General features: G+C 46.1%; 1 protein-coding gene across 4 annotated transcripts in view; it reads right to left on the bottom strand.

Moving 5' to 3' along the window:
- The window catches only part of GORASP1 (golgi reassembly stacking protein 1), a 163,355-nt gene that overhangs the window by 60,084 nt on the left and 86,746 nt on the right, over positions 1–16,525 (bottom strand). For all 4 annotated transcript variants that reach the window (XM_029588395.1, XM_029588394.1, XM_029588397.1 and 1 more), the window contains one exon: positions 8,379–8,519. In XM_029588395.1, the coding sequence (XP_029444255.1) occupies positions 8,379–8,519 (141 nt within the window). The remainder of the gene's footprint in view (positions 1–8,378; positions 8,520–16,525) is intronic.

Raw genomic sequence — 16,525 nt, 5'->3', positions numbered from 1 at the left:
ATAGAAACATAGAAACATAGAAATGACGGCAGAAGAAGACCAAACAGCCCATCCAGTCTGCCCAGCAAGCTTCACACATTTTTTCTCTCATACTTATCTGTTTCTCTTAGCTCTTGGTTCTATTTACCTTCCTCCCCCACCATTGAAATATCTAGCTTGATTAGTTAGGGGTAGTAGGGGTAGTAACCGCCGCAATAAGCAAGCTACACCCATGCTTATTTGTTTTACCCAGACTATGTTATACAGTCCTTATTGGTTGTTTTTCTTCTCCCCTGCTGTTGAAGCAGGGAGCTATGCTGGAAATGCGTGATGTATCAGTCTTCTCCCATGCCGTTGAAGCAGAGAGCCATGCTGGATATGCATCGAAAGTGAAGTATCAGACACATTTGGTTGGGGTAGTAACCGCCGTAACAAGCCAGCTACTCCCCGCTTTGTGAGTGCGAACCCTTTTTTCTTCTCCCCTGTCGTTGAAGCAGAGAACTATGCTGTATATGCATTGAAGGTGAAGTATCAGGCTTATTTGGTTTGAGGTAGTAACCGCCGTAACAAGCCAGCTACTCCCCTCTTTGTGAGTGTAAATCCATTTTTCCACATTTCCTCTTGCTGTTGAAGCTTAGAGTGATGTTGGAGTCACAGTAAGCATGTGTATGTTTATTGAATAAGGGTATTGTCTCCAGGCAGTAGCTGTCATTCTGGTGAGTCACCCACTCTTCATTGGCGGCCTCTTGACTTTATGGATCCACAGTGTTTATCCCACGCCCCTTTGAAGTCCTTCACAGTTCTGGTCTTCACCACATCCTCCGGAAGGGCATTCCAGGCGTCCACCACCCTCTCCGTGAAGAAATACTTCCTAACATTGGTTCTGAATCTTCCTCCCTGGAGCTTCAAATCGTGACCCCTGGTTCTGCTGATTTTTTTCCTACGGAACAGGTTTGTCGTTGTCTTTGGATCATTAAAACCTTTCAAGTATCTGAAAGTCTGTATCATATCACCTCTGCTCCTCCTTTCCTCCAGGGTGTACATATTTAGATTCTTCAATCTCTCCTCGTACGTCATGCGATGAAGATCCTCCACCTTCCTGGTCGCCCTTCTCTGTACCGCTTCCATCTTGTCTTTGTCTTTTTGTAGATACGGTCTCCAGAACTGAACACAGTACTCCAGGTGAGGCCTCACCAAGGACCTGTACAAGGGAATAATCACTTCCCTTTTCTTACTCGATATTCCTCTCTCTATGCAGCCCAGCATTCTTCTGGCTTTTGCTATCGCCTTGTCGCATTGTTTCGCAGACTTCATATCGTTAGACACTATCACCCCAAGGTCCCTCTCCTGCTCCGTGCACATCAGCTTTCCCCCCCCCCCCCCCCCCATCGAATACAGTTCATTCGGATTTCCACTCCCCATATGCATGACTTTGCACTTCTTGGCATTGAATCTGAGCTGCCATATCTTCGACCACTCTTCCAGTTTCCTTAGATCCCGTCTCATTCTCTCCACTCCTTCCGGCGTGTCCACTCTGTTGCTGATCTTCGTGTCATCCGCAAAAAGACAAACCTTACCTTCTATCCCGTCCGCAATGTCGCTCACAAAGATATTGAACAGGACCGGTCCCAACACCGATCCTTGTGGTACACCACTTAAAACCGCTCTCTCTTCAGAGAAGGTTCCATTTACCATCACACATTGTCTTCTGTCTGTCAGCCAATTTGCAATCCAGGTCACCACCTCGGCCCTCACTCCTAAGCTTCTGGTTTTATTCACCAGTCTCCTGTGCGGAACCGTATCAAAAGCTTTGCTGAAATCCAAGTATATGATATCAAGCGCTCTTCCTCGATCCAATTCCTTGGTTACCCAGTCAAAAAAGTTAATCAGATTTGTCTGACAGGATCTTCCCCTGGTGAATCCATGTTGCCTCTGGTCCATCAATTCTCCGGACTGTAGATAGTTCACTATTCTCTCTTTCAGCAGTGACTCCATTACTTTTCCCACCACTGAAGTGAGGCTAACCGGTCTGTAGTTGCCAGCCTCCTCCCTGTTCCCACTCTTGTGAAGCGGGACCACCACCGCTCTTCTCCAATCACTCGGCACCACTCCCGTTTCTAGGGATCTATTGAACAGGTCACACAGCGGAGCTGCCAGAACATCTCTGAGCTCCCTCAATATCCTTGGATGAATCCCATCAGGCCCCATGGCTTTGTCCACTTTCAGGTTCTTTAGCTCTTCCCACACATTTTCTACTGTAAAAGGGTTTATATCCATTCCACTTCCCTCCAGTTTCTTGTTGTGTAGAGATGGTCCTTCTCCAGGGTCTTCTTTAGTGAACACAGAGCTGAAGTATTCGTTTAATATTTCTGCCATTTCTTCGTCTCACTCCACACATTGATCATTACCACCTTTCAATTTCACTATACCACTTTGGACCTTTCTCTTTTCGCTGATGTATCTGAAAAATGTTTTGTCACCATTTTTTATCTCCTTGGCAATCCTCTCTTCTGCTTGACTCTTTGCCAACTTGATTAATTTCTTTGTCTCCCTCAGTTGATACAAATATTCTTCTTTGTGCTCCTCCCTTTGGGATCCTTTATATTTCTTGAATGCTGTTCTTTTAGCTTTAATTTTGTCAGCCACCTCCTTTGAGAACCAGATAGGTTTCAATTTTCTTTTGCTTTTCTTTACATTTCTAACATATAGAGCAGTTGCCTTGGTGATTGCTCCTTTTAGATTGGTCCACTGTTGATCCACATCTCTCTCGTTCTCCCATCCTTTAAGTTCTTCCTCCAGGTACTTCCCCATTTCCTCAAAGTCTGTGTTTTTGAACTGTAAAACTCGGGTCTTTGTGGTTCTTTTCCCTATTCTTTTAGTGATATTAAACCATACCGTTTGATGATCACTACTGCTGAGGTGGGCGCCCACCTGGACATCTGAGACATTATCTGCATTAGTGAGCACTAAGTCGAGTATAGCTCCTTCTCTCGTGGGTTCCAACACCATTTGTTTGAACAAAGATACTTGCATGGCATCCACTATCGCTCTACTATTTTTAGTTTCTGCAGATGAAATTTTCCAGTCTACATCTGGCATATTAAAGTCACCCACGATCACCACTTCTCCCTTCTTACCTATCTTATGGATTTCTTCAACCAGATCTCTGTCCAGCTCTTCCTTTTGGTTTGGAGGCCTGTAAACCACTCCAATATAAATGGACGCTCCGTCATCTTTTTTTAGGTCGAGCCATAGAGCTTCTTCCTTACCCCAACTTCCTTGTAGCTCAGATGCTTGGATGTTGTTTCTAACATAAAGAGCCACACCTCCCCCTTTTCTATCCTCTCTGTCCTTCCTTAACAAGTTGTAGCCTGGTATTGTTGTATCCCATTCATGAGATTCTGTGAACCATGTTTCTGTGATAGCAACAATGTCCAATTCTGCCTCAGCCATTAGGGCCTGCAGATCTGGGATTTTATTTCCCAAACTATGAGCATTTGTGGTCATAGCCTTCCAGGTACTCTCTTTAAGATTATTGCTTTTCCTGGACTCCTTATAAGATATTAGTTGAGATTTGTTATTCACTTCACTCTTTCTTTTTGTAGTTGTGCCACTGTTGACAGAGTTATTCATCTCAATTAGATTTTTCTTTTGGTTATGGATCTTGAAATACTGCATGCATTGTATTTTCTCTCTCTTTGCTGGTAACACTTCAATGTTTTTCTCAAGAACTTCTTCAGTTTTTAATATAGAGAAGGCTTGTTGTTCTTTTTGCATTTGGTACATTGTGTGTCTCCTCATCACAGGTCTAATTCTACCAGAGCCCACTGTAATCCTGGATTGTAAAGAATTTCTTAATGACCTGTTTGAGTGGGGGGGTATACCTGTTGGCTGCCCATCTGTCAAGAATGGGTGACTGTGGGGCCTACCTGAGCCTACTGAAAATCCTTTTCTTGACTCCTGGCTTTTCTGTGATATTGGGGAATTATTTTCTGAGTAATGCAATGAGGGTGTATTACTTTTAATTGAAGCTAATTGATCTTTAATCTCAGTCAGCTCCTTTTTCAAGGACTTGGGATCCCATCAGGAAAGTAACGCTCGTTGCAATGGTCTCATATGAGCAAAAGCCCAGGGAACCACCTCCAGGGTAGATGCCATCGAGCCGAGAACATGAAGGTAGTCCCAGGCCTTGGGTAGTGAAAGAGCCGGTAAGCGACAAACTTGCCCCATTAGCTTGTGCATTCGGTCCATCGGGAGAAAAACTTTCCTGACCGTAGTGTCGAACCGAGCTCCCAGAAACTCCAATGTTTGAGAAGTAACCAAGTTGCTCTTGGCCTGATTGATTACCCATCCGAGGGATTCCAAGAGAGCGGTAACATTCCCTCGGACTTCGCCCTGATGAGCCAATCGTCCAGGTAGGGATGAATGAGAAGGCCTTGTCTCCAGAGAGACGCCGCCACAACCACCATGACCTTGGTGAACGTATGGGGGGCGGTTGCGAGACAGAACGGCAGAGCGCAAAATTGATAATGCATTCCCAGGACCATAAGAGCGAAGGAACTTCTTCTGACAGAGAGGCCAGAAATTCTCCCTCGCGTACTGCCGTGATTACGGAACTCAGTTTCCATGCGAAAATGTGGCACCTTGAGAGACTTGTTTACCTTCTTGAGATCCAAGATTGGTCGGAAGGATCCCTCCTTCTTTGGAACTACAAAGTAAATGGAGTACCTCCCTGTCCACCAGGGTTCTGGAGGAACCGGTTTTACAGCCCCGAGAGCTAGGAGGCGTTCGAGAGTCTGATGAACAATCTGCCGTTTGACCTGGGGACCGCATGGGGATATTAAGTAGAAATCTCGGAGAGGTCGAGCAAATTCCAAAGTGTAGCTGCGTTCTATTATGCTTAGCACCCACTGATCTGAAGTAATCCTGGCCCGTGCCTTGTAAAACCAGGGTAGGCAACCCCCAACCCGAGGAACCGAGGGATGGGCTGGCTCCATCTCATTGTGTAGCCTTGGAGGCGAGAGATGAGGAAGAACCACCCTCCCGGGAGGTTCTGCGGCCTCGAAAGGACGAGGACCAGGCTTGGTTTCTGGCCGCTGGTTGCCGCTGTCCGGGTACTTGTGGCCTGCTCTGCCGAAACCGACGTTGCCTTCGAAAATGAGAGCGGGATGATGGAAATCCTCTGGGGGGCTTCGGTCTGTCGCCTGGCAACTTGTGAACTTTGTTTTCTCCCAGGGACTTTATCAACTGCTCCAAATCCTCACCAAATAAAAAAACACCTTTAAATGGAATAGCCCCAAGCTGAGCCTTGGAGGAAACATCTGCGGACCAGTTTCGGAGCCACAAAAGCTGCCTTGCCAACACTGCCGACGACATTGTGCGAGAGGAAGTGCAGAGCAGGTCATACAGTGCGTCCGCTCCATATGCCTCCGCAGTTTTCAAATGTTCCGCCTGCTCTGATTCTCCCAGAGGAAGATCTCTAGACCCAGCACAGGCTTGCACGCAGCATGTAACTGCTATACACCGCCACCCGGATACCTAGGGCCAACACCTAAAAATGCGCTTAAGCAGTACTTCCTGCTTGCGATCCTGAAGGTCTTTGAGAGCCGCCGAACCTGCGACTGGAATGGTGGTCCGCTTAACAACAGCCGAAACAGAAGCGTCCACTTTGTGGGACCGCAGGAGCTCTAGAGATTCATCCAGTAACGGATACAGCTTATCCATGGCCTGACCGACCCGCAGACCAGCATCCGGAGTGTCCCACTCCCTGGTCGTCAGCTGCTGAAGCATGGGATGAAAAGGAAAAGCTTGGGTCGGCGTTCTCAATCCCGCCAGGACTGGGTCTACAGAGTCCTGCGGCGGAGCATGCGAAGGGAGCTCCACCCCAAGCTCAGAAAGAACTGCAGGAATGAGAGGTTCTAATTCCTCTCTCTGGAACAGCCGGACCACTTTAGGATCATCACCATCCAAGAGGTTCTGCTTCCCTTGCTCATCTTCCGATCCTGCCCCAGATGGGGAGAAAGGAGAAGTCACTGCAGCTGTAGCCGCACTGCCCGGTACCACTGGATCGGCTGCTCCTCCTGAAGCCAAGGAGCCTTTTAACTTCGCGACCCGTAGCAACGCGGGCACATCCGTGCGCTTAGCTACCTTGGGGGCCGGTCACTGCGCAGGTCTCACCGGCAAGGCACCACCCTGCGGAGACCTGGAAGCCAGAAAGGCTTTATGCATAAGGAGGACAAAATCTAAAGAAAAGGAATCAGAATCATCATCATCCCCCCCCCCCCCCCGGGACATCAGGGTCCTCCTGATCAAAAGGATTATCAAGACTGGTAGGAACCGGTGACAGCGCAGGGGGAAGCTCCCCATCCCCCATAGCCCTTGCCTGAGCTGCAGCAAAAGTGTTTAAGCTGGCTGCCGTCCCTGCACTGAGGGGAAAAGGGTTAGCCTGAGGGACCCACGGAGTCGACTGTTTTTGAGCTCCTCGGGGCTTAGCTGATGCTGCAGACCCAGAAAGGAAGCTGTCTTCCCCTCCCAGAAGGCAGTGGGAGCAAATACAGGCCTGAGAAAGCCGCAAGGATGATTCTCCACATGCCACAAACAAAGATGGCTGCAGCGTCATGGAGGGGGAAAAACAGCCCAAAACTCAGCAAAAACGTGGAAAAATTCATCAAAAACACAGCAATTCAGATGGGGAGGGGTCCTGGATTGCAGCTCACCAAAAAAGAAAAATTTTCAAAAATTTCAAATTTTTTTTGTATTTTTTTTTTTTAAACGCTGAAGCTTGGCATGAGGTCAGAAAGGGACCGGACCACCGGTAATCTCTTCCTCAGCTCCTTACCTGACTGGAGCCCCGCAGGGTTACCAACTCCAGCTCCAATAACCTGCCACCAGAGGGGATGACCCCGCAGGATCTAACAACCCCCTGGGAGGATTGGGAAACACTCCCTGCTGCAGAAGACTTCTTCTTTGGTTTTTTTTAAACTTGCTTGATTCAAAACTTTATATAGCTAGTTCACTCTTAATTATTTCAAGGGAGAGCCTACACCCCAGAAACAGGGCAAGACTGCAGGGTTTGCACCACCTCCATCTGCTGGAGAGAGAGAAATACTGAAGGGATGCAGGAGGCACACCAGGTTAAGTGAGGGTGCCTTTCAAGTTTTTCTCTGTCTCCACCTGCTGGAAGGGAGGCCTAACCCATGGTCTGGACTGATCCGGGTACGTACAGGGAAAAGGTGAGCGGATCGGGGCTGCACGACTTAGCCGGATAATTTATTAAATGCTAAAAACTTATTCAATTGCTAAAAAGGGTCTTTTGTTTTTGTCAAACTGCTCCATTGTGTATTCCTTTGAGGAATTTGAAAGTCTCGATTAAATCCTCTCTCTCTACCTTCTCTTCTAGGTATGACATATTTAGTCTCTAAGTTTCATTTAATAGGGATTTTGATGCAGACTGCACCATTCTGGTTGCCTCTGAAATTCAAAGTCAAAGATAATACTCCAGAAGGTGTCTCACTATTGACCTGTACAGAGGCATTATCTGGTCACTGTCTTGCACCCTTTTTTTTTTTTTTTTTGCTATTTAGAGATCAGATACCCTGTGATCTCTCTCCTGGTATATGGATAACATCATCTCAGCCGCTGCTGTGTACTGCTCCCTCACAATTCTGCATCCCAAATATATAACTTTACACTTTTCTGCACTGAACCTTAGTTCTCAAGTGCTTGACTACTACTTGGGGTTTCTTACATCGCTGCCTCTCTTCCTTGCTCCATAGCACTACCATCCTAATCCTCGCCTCTCCTCCCTTCACCACATTACCTGATCTCTACTTCCCCTTCCTTTTCCATAAGAATCCTGCCTCTCTTCCCTTCCCCTACAGAACCAGTGCTCTTCTCCTTGCCCCTCCTTTCTTCTTCATACCGCTTCTCCCTCCTTCACAGAATCAGCCCTTAGGATCCCTGACTCTGCCTATTTCTACCATCCCCCTACTTCCTTCCCCCTCTTCTACAGCACCAGCATCCTGATCCCTGACTCTCCTCTCTTCCTCATAACACCAGTGAGGTTTCCACCTCGTCTCTTTCTCCAATACAACCATGCTATCCCTGCAGCACATATATTTCAATCCTTACATCCACTGTCCTCCGGTCATAGCTCTCTCTGGATCCCAACCTCAGCAAACTGAAAATGCTATTGTGCCACCTGTCTGAGCTTTCATCCTGGATTTATCCCTAAAGGAGTGGGGTTCCAGGGCACCTTAAATGTAAGTATTATACCACATATTCATATCTGAATGCAAAATTAAGAAATATTTGATTGAAGTGAAAGAATTGACAGAATAGCTCATGGAAACCTTTTTTCAGAACAGCCAAATTGAAGTTGCTCTCTTGCATAGTCTTACCCAAACTTGTATCAATGCCATCATGAATTAATAAGCTGTGTGTATCTGGTGTCAAGGCAAAGGAGGAAGAGGCAGTCATGTCAAGCAGTTTGCTGATGTCCGTAACTTCAGGTAGCGAGATACCAGATAGGTCTACAAATCCTGAAGAAGCAATCAGAGATATAATGCTGCTTTAAGAGGAATATGCCATTTAAAGATGCATGCTTCCAGAGGTACCTGTGATTTTTCTGAAATCAGACATATCTCCTGTCAGTGTAAACAGACTGTATCACATGTGTATCACAGCTATATAAGAATTATCTATTAAGAGGGCAATATTCAGTAAGTCAGCGAGCAGAAATGTTATCTGGATGAAGTTACCCATATAACTTTAGCTGAATATTCAGTGCCACTACCTGGGTAAAAGTGCTGCTGAATATACTCAGTAAAACGACCCGGATAAAGTCATTTTGTCGCTCACCAGGCTTTGGAATATTGCCACCCCTCCAGCTCTTGTCTCCCAAGATAATACATGGTAGCTGGGCCTGAGAGGCCTCCTTCCTGCTCCCCAAGAGAGGAAAAAACAATTACAGTATGGCCGCTCTATCCCTTATGTTAAATCAAGTCTGGCTGCAAATCTCCACCCATGAACTTCCAAATTTGCTCTGGAAGCCCAGCGGGAGGAAGAGAGACTCTTACTCGCTTTGCTGGGCTGCAATATCATTGTTGATGCAGCTATCAGCTGTGCTGGCGATTAAAATTCATTTATTCACTTCATTCAACCACTGATTGGTCCCTTCACAGGGGCCATGGTAGAATTTATTTTATTTTATTTTTTTACTTTCTATAAGGGCGGAAGGGGGGGGCAACTTGGCCCACATTACAATTGATTTACTCTCCTAACGAGGTGGGTATATTAGGGTTTTTGTTGTTGTTTTTTAAAACTTATTCGGCTAACTTTGGGAAAGCAATTTTTCCAACTACAGTTAGTAGGATACGTTTATCTGGCTAGTACTGAATATCAGTGCTAGCTGGATAAAAATAAAACCAAACCCATGGAATAACCCCTTTTATAAGTTAAATTTTAGCAAGGTAATGGCTTGCCCAGATAAAATATATCCACTCGATAGGTCAGGAAATTTAAAATACAGGATTTCTCCAGCTAACTCCTGAAGTTAATTAGACAAACTCTTTTGTCTACTGACCTATAACAGTACTGAAGCAGTATATTGTATTAGATGTGAGCGTAGGCATTTTAAAAACACCACATGTAATCCTATGAAAACTAAAGTCACAGAAACGATGAGATGAGTCGTCATTGTTTTCTACTAAAAGCTCTGAACAAAGTATCTGCTCATTTGATAGAGCAAATGGTTGTGCTTCATACTACCATGTGGGGGGTCTGGGCCCACGGTCCTATTCCCAGCTCTGGTCACTGCTCTGACCCTCAACAGGTACAAAGTTAGCAAGGGGCAGCTCAGCTGTTGTAGGTTATTTTGAAGAAGCTTAAGGGGCCAATTATCTACATAGATATAATCTACAGGCTACCATTACATTACAGAGGGAAAAGGTAGACATGGACATAATTGAAGCCTTACAAAGGAGAGGCACAATTAATACAGGATTTAAATCTACTAGACATAGATTGGAACATGCCAGCTGCATGATCACTAAGAAGTGGAGAGATACTGGATTCCTTGCAAGAGGTCTCATTCAAGCAACTAGCTGAAGACTGCCCTGGTGGAGAAGTGATGCTGGACCTGGTACTGACAACTGGATACAGCATCACTGAGGTGATGCAAGGGGACAGCTTAGGAGCTAAGAGATCACTCTACTGTAAGTTTCAATGTAAACTAAACCAGAACCAGGAGTCTTCGACTTCAGAAAGATCAGCTTTAAGAAAACAAAAGATTACTGTATATACTTGTGTATAAGTCGAAAAAATGTTACCCCAAAACCGGTCCTTAAAATCACGATAGTCTTATCCACGAGTCAATTCACATAATGCCGGTACCGTAATTCAAGATGCATGACTGAATTGTTCGCACACTCCTCCCACCCGCTGCTATGAGGATGAGGACGGCACTTGCAGTTGCGGGGGTACGACCCTCCCCCCTCCCAAGCCAGGGTCTGATTGGCATATTGAGAATGACGTGGTTCAAAGCACATCACTGGGACTCTGCAGGGAGGAGGGAGGACATGCCTGGGTGACCGCAAGTTCGGCGTCATCCTCACAGCAGTAGTGAGTGTTAAGGGATCCGGAGGAGTTGTGGGGGAGAAACTGTCTAACCACTACACTGGGACAGGAGGAAGGACATTCCTGAGCAAATGCCATCGTTGTCCAGATAGCGGTGGGCGAGTTAAGGAATCGGGATGGGGGAAGGATTCAGACAGGAGGGGCAGCCATGGGGGAGGGAAGGATTCACACAGCAGGGACATTTCCTTGTTAAATGATAATGTTTCTTACGAGACACTTTATTTTGCTTTTTAAAAATTAATAAAAGCGATTTTCTTAAGTTATCGGTTTGTTTCTTAGTATGACATCACCATTTCATAAGCCCACTAGGCTTTACCCTCAACTTATCCACAGGTGACAGATAATTCTTGATTTTGGGGCCCCAAAAATACCCTTGACTAATACATGAGGGAGATTTATCAGGAAAAAGTTGTTCTAGGTCATACAGAGGAACGATAGACAGCAATTTTCACAAAGTATACTGAAATAGCAACACATTTTTATGTTAGCCAAGAGAGTTCACCAAAGCAATATTATAAAAAGAGCAAAAAACCTAGCATTCAGAAAATACAAAAAAAAAAACACACAGGAGGAGGAAGTTGGCAAAATTGCAAGGAGAAACAAAGGGAGGCAGGAAGAAAGCTTAGACAGAAACTCACAAAAAGAAAACTATATTGTGCAATTACTGAAGACAGAGGATGAAACTCTCTCTAGATACAACTGAAAAAGAGGAAGACTGACAAGAGAATAATAAATAGTTAAAAGGGAAAACAGGTTTAATGAAGAGGATCAGATGAAAATGGGAGTCTTGAAAAAACACTTTTGTTCAGTATACACACAAAAGCAAAGGCAACAAGGGGTTGTGGGATGAACACATTACCATTTGCTGAGGTATTAGAGCCGCAGTTAGAAGCAGACAAATGAATGGGACCTGATGTAGTAAATCCCAGCACACTGAAGGTGTTCAAGGCAGCTCTGTTCAACAGATCATAAGAAACATGGGAGATTCCAAAGACCCAGGAGAAAAGCAGATGTAGTACCGCAAGACAAGGAAAGAAACCAAGAGAAAGCAGGAAACTACTACTGAAGGGATGAACAGTATAATACCTAGGATTCTAAATATGGATTTCACATAGGGGAAGATTTTGCCATAGAAACATGATTGAATTATCTGATGAAGTGATTGGAGTAGTAGAATAGAGGAACAGAGCAGATATGGTCTATCAATTTCAGTAAGGCTTTCCACTCTTTTTCTTGTTAAAAACTGGTGAAAAAGGGACAAAGTAATAAACTGAGTGAGAAGCTGGTTAAGCAACAGGACTCATAGTGCTGGTCAGTGGGGTCCACTCTGTTGAAGGAAAGGTAACCAGACGGATGCCCTAAGGATCAGTCAGTGTTTGCTCCTGTCTTCTTCAAAGTCTTTATAAGTAAGAGTGTTAAATTACTAAATTACTAAAAGGACAAATATGCCTGTTTCAGATGATATAAAAATCTGCTACATAGCAGACATGCCAAGGAACTAGATAAAATGAAAGATGTTTTAAAAGTTGGAACAAAAGTCAAGAGTTTGGCAGCTGCACTTTCATTTCAAAAAAAGGAACAGCATGCATCCAGAGCATGGAAATTCAGGGGCCAAATGCTATTTGAGTGGGGAAGAACCAACAGTCACCAACAGAAAAGGGACCCATGTTACATCATCTCTAATGATCTCCAGGTATCCAGTCAGTTAGTGTGCTAAAGTATATGGGAAGGTTAATAATATTCTTAGATACATCAAAGGAAACACTAATGGGCAGAGGGAAGTAATATTATGTATGCTTACCCCTCAACCCTCCCCATGACTTGAATACTGTGTACAATTCTCAATACCACTTCTACTCAAAGACATCATAAGATGGAGCAATTCAAAGGAGGATTACCAAAATAATGTATGGGCTGAGCTACAAGTCATACATGGAGACATTTAAGGCATTAGGGATGTACTCTAGACCAGGAGTGGGTAACTCTGGCTTTTGAGGGCCACCGACCAGTCAGGTCTTCAGGATATCCTAATGAATATGCAAGATAGCGGTTTGCATAGAATTGAGGCAGTGCACATGGATTTTACTCTTATGCATAATCATTAAACCTGCTTTTAGTTTGGTTGGCAAAGGTAGTGGGAGACTAAGGGATTTTGGTTTGTTTTTTTTTAGATTATTGGGTTTGTTGTAAACTGCTTTGATATTATGGTGATGTGCCAGTATATCAACTAATATTAAACATTATTTGCCCCCCTCCCCTTGGTCTAGACCAGTGGTTCTCAACCTTTTTTCGGCTGGGACACAGCTGACAGATGGTTCTCAAGTGCGTGACACACTGAACTTGTGATCGTCACGGGACAAAATGTAAATATACATTCTGCATCCTCAGGATCCACATCGACCCCCAAAAATGGGTGCAGAGCAGAACTAGGGCATTACCCATACAGCTCACCATACAAAAAAAGATATTCTGGATCTGATGACATCTCAGTAAAAGCAAAACAAACTCTCTTTACTGCCAGGCACAATACCCCTCCTTATGAAAAAACAGTAATTTACCACTACAAATATTTAACCAGGCCCTAAACATTAATACACCTCCTATTGGGAAAACAGAGCAAGCCAAGCTGCTATAGATAGATCCCCACTCAGAAATAATTGTAAAACTTTTCTAATAAATGTTACAAAACAGCTGATGAACAGAATAACATCCAAAAATTAAAAACTCATAAAAAATAAAAATTGTCTAAATATCAAAATATTTCAAAACAGCAGACATCACATAATACCCAATAATTAAAATGGCAGTCAATCAAGAAAAATAAACTTAAAAAGCTGCCTTTACTTACCCTCTCCAGCAACTCTCCTACTCCTTTCCCTTGAAGATCAATAGCACTCACTAGAAGCAGCAGTGGCTGCTGAAGCTATGTCCTCACAGTCCTCTTCCTTAAGGCCCACAACCAGTCACAACCAGTCTCTGTCTCACACAGACTAGTAACTTCTCTAACTAGTATCTCTTCCTCACACACACACACACACACACACACACACACACACACACACACCAGTCAGCTCCCTGACCAGTCTCTATCTCTCACACACATACCAGTCACCTCCCTGACCAGTCTTTGTCTCACACACACACACCAGTCACCTCCCTGACTAGTCTTTGTCTCACACACACACACACACCAGTCACCTCCCTGACTAGTCTTTCTCAATCACACACATGCTCTGTCACTTACATACAATCTCACACATACTCTGTCACAACCGCACACACTGCCACTCATGCACCCATTGTATCACAGACACACACAAGCTCTCACTCATGCACCCAGGCACCCATTCTACTACACACACACACAAAGCTGCCACTCACCACCCAGGCACCCATTCTACCACAGGCACACAAGCTCTCACTCATGCAACCAGGCATGCATTCCAACACACACACACCCCCAACACACACAAAGCTGCCACTCACGCACCCAGGCATCCATTCTAACACACACACACACACAAAGCTGCCACTCATGCATCCATTCTAACACACACACACAGCTGCCAATTACGCACCCATTCTAACACACACAAAACTGCCACTCAAGCACCCAGGCACCCATTCTACCACACACACACACAAAGCTCCCACTCACGCACCCAGGCACCCATTCTACCACACACACACACACACAAAGCTCCCACTCACGCACCCAGGCACCCATTCTACCACACACACACACACAAAGCTCCCACTCACGCACCCAGGCACCCATTCTACCACAGGCACACAAGCTCTCACTCACGCACACAGGCACCCATTCCACCACACACGCACACAAGCTCTCACTCACGCACTCAGGCACCCATTCCACCACACACGCACACAAGCTCTCACTCACGCACCCAGGCACCCATTCCACCACACACGCACACAAGCTTTCACTCACGAACCCAGGCACCCATTCTACCACACACGCTCTCACTCATGCACCCATTCTACAACAGGCACACAAGCTCTCACTCATGCACCCATTCTACCACACACGCTCTCACTCATGCACCCATTCTACAACAGGCACACAAGCTCTCACTCATGCACCCATTCTACCACAGGCACGCAAGCTCACATGGAGGCTCTTCTCGTTGTTTGGCCCAATAAGCCTGGCCTCCACTTCTCAGCCACCTCTGGCCTGACCTCCCGCGGTGCGCAACGTCTCTCCAGCCACCTCCCACGGTGCGCAGGGTCTCTCCATCTTCAGCCGCCGGCAGCGGCGCACAGCGTCTCTACGTTCTTTGGCCCCGCTGGCGTCAGTGCGCAGGTCTCTTCATTCTTCAGCCCTGCTGGCGTCGGCGCGCAGGTCTCTCCGTTCTTCAGCTGCTGCCGGCGGCGCGCAGATCTCTTCATTCTTCGGCCCCGCTGCCGGCGGCTCGCAGGTCTCTCCGCTCTTCAGCCCCGCTGGCGTCGGCGCGCAGGTCTCTTCATTCTTCGGCCCCGCTGGCCTCGGTGCGCAGCTCTCTTCGTTCTTCGGCCCCGCTGGCCTCGGCGAGCAGCATCTCTTCATTCTTTGGCCCCACTGGCGTCAGCGCGCAGGTCTCTCCGCTCTTCAGCCGCCGCTGGCGGCACGCAGGTCTCTCCGCTCTTCAGCCGCCGCTGGCGGCGCGCAGGTCTCTTCATTTTTCGGCCCCGCTGGCATCGGGGCGCAGGTCTCTCCGCTCTTCAGCTGCCGGTAGCGGCACGCAGCATCTCTTCTTTCTTCGGCCCTGCCGGGCTGGGCTCCAGCGGTAGCATGCAGTGTTTCTCCATTCTTCAGCCCCGCCCCTGGGGAGAAGGGAAGCACAAGCGGGGCAGTGGAACACCGGGAGCCGCGACACACCTGCTGGTGCTTGGCGACACACTGGTGTGTCGCGACACACCGGTTGAGAACCACTGGTCTAGACTATTAATTACCCCTATGCTTGGAGGTGGGGAGTATCACAAGAGAAATTATATTATTTACTAATATGATTTATCTTCAGGTTAATAGCCTAAGCAGGGGGATGAGACAGGGTCCCGGTCACCCCGATACCACAATTCTGTGCCCTTCCCAAACAACCTCTCACTTGTGGCACCACAGACCAGACAAAATCATCACACCAGAATAAAACAGTAATTAACCCTTTTACTAGTATTGTGTAAAGCAGACAGTAAATCCAACCAGAAAATTAAATGGGGAAAGTACACTAGTGAAGTACAATATAAACTTGTAGTTTTCTTATTTTAAATCAAGCAATGAAAAAACAACACTGGGTATCGTTTGTTAGCCAGGGCAACCAACATACTCATATGGATAGTAAAAAAAAAACAAAACCCAAAAGGAACACTATTAGAGAAAGGTTGGGGAAAAAAGCAGTGAAGTGCACATCTTTCAAAAATTGTCTTTAACCCCGAGCACTCAAAGGGGGGGGGGGGGAGGGGAACAGATCCACCCCAATGCCACCAGTTTGTAAAGGGTGCACCTGTCCCAAACACAAAATTGTGTGGACAAAAAGAACCAAACAATCAAGAAAATGAAGAAGTCCCTCTTGGTGGTGGAACTGGTAAGATGACAAACCAAATAGATGAGCCCTGCAGTGTGTGGAAGGTCTCTCTCTCCTGGACAGCTTCTCCAAATGGTTTACTTGGAGCTAAACAGAAAGCTGTCCTGGTTTCAGTCTCTGACAGAAAGACCACAGTCCACAAGTTTTTCTTTCCCAGTACCCACCAGCAAGGGTTTACGCTTGACTTTGGCTGAAAGGCTGAAGCAGTTAAGCTGAGATATAGAATTTGTGACAAAAAGCAAGAAAATAACCCTTCTCCCTCCTCTGCTAAGATACTCTCTGTGCAAAGTTTAGATTACTTAACTCAGTCTCTTAGGAGGGTGATCCAG

This window comes from Rhinatrema bivittatum, chromosome 2, assembly GCF_901001135.1.
Source record: "Rhinatrema bivittatum chromosome 2, aRhiBiv1.1, whole genome shotgun sequence".
Classification (NCBI taxonomy): domain Eukaryota; kingdom Metazoa; phylum Chordata; class Amphibia; order Gymnophiona; family Rhinatrematidae; genus Rhinatrema; species Rhinatrema bivittatum.
This window is presented reverse-complemented; position numbering and strand designations above follow the sequence as displayed.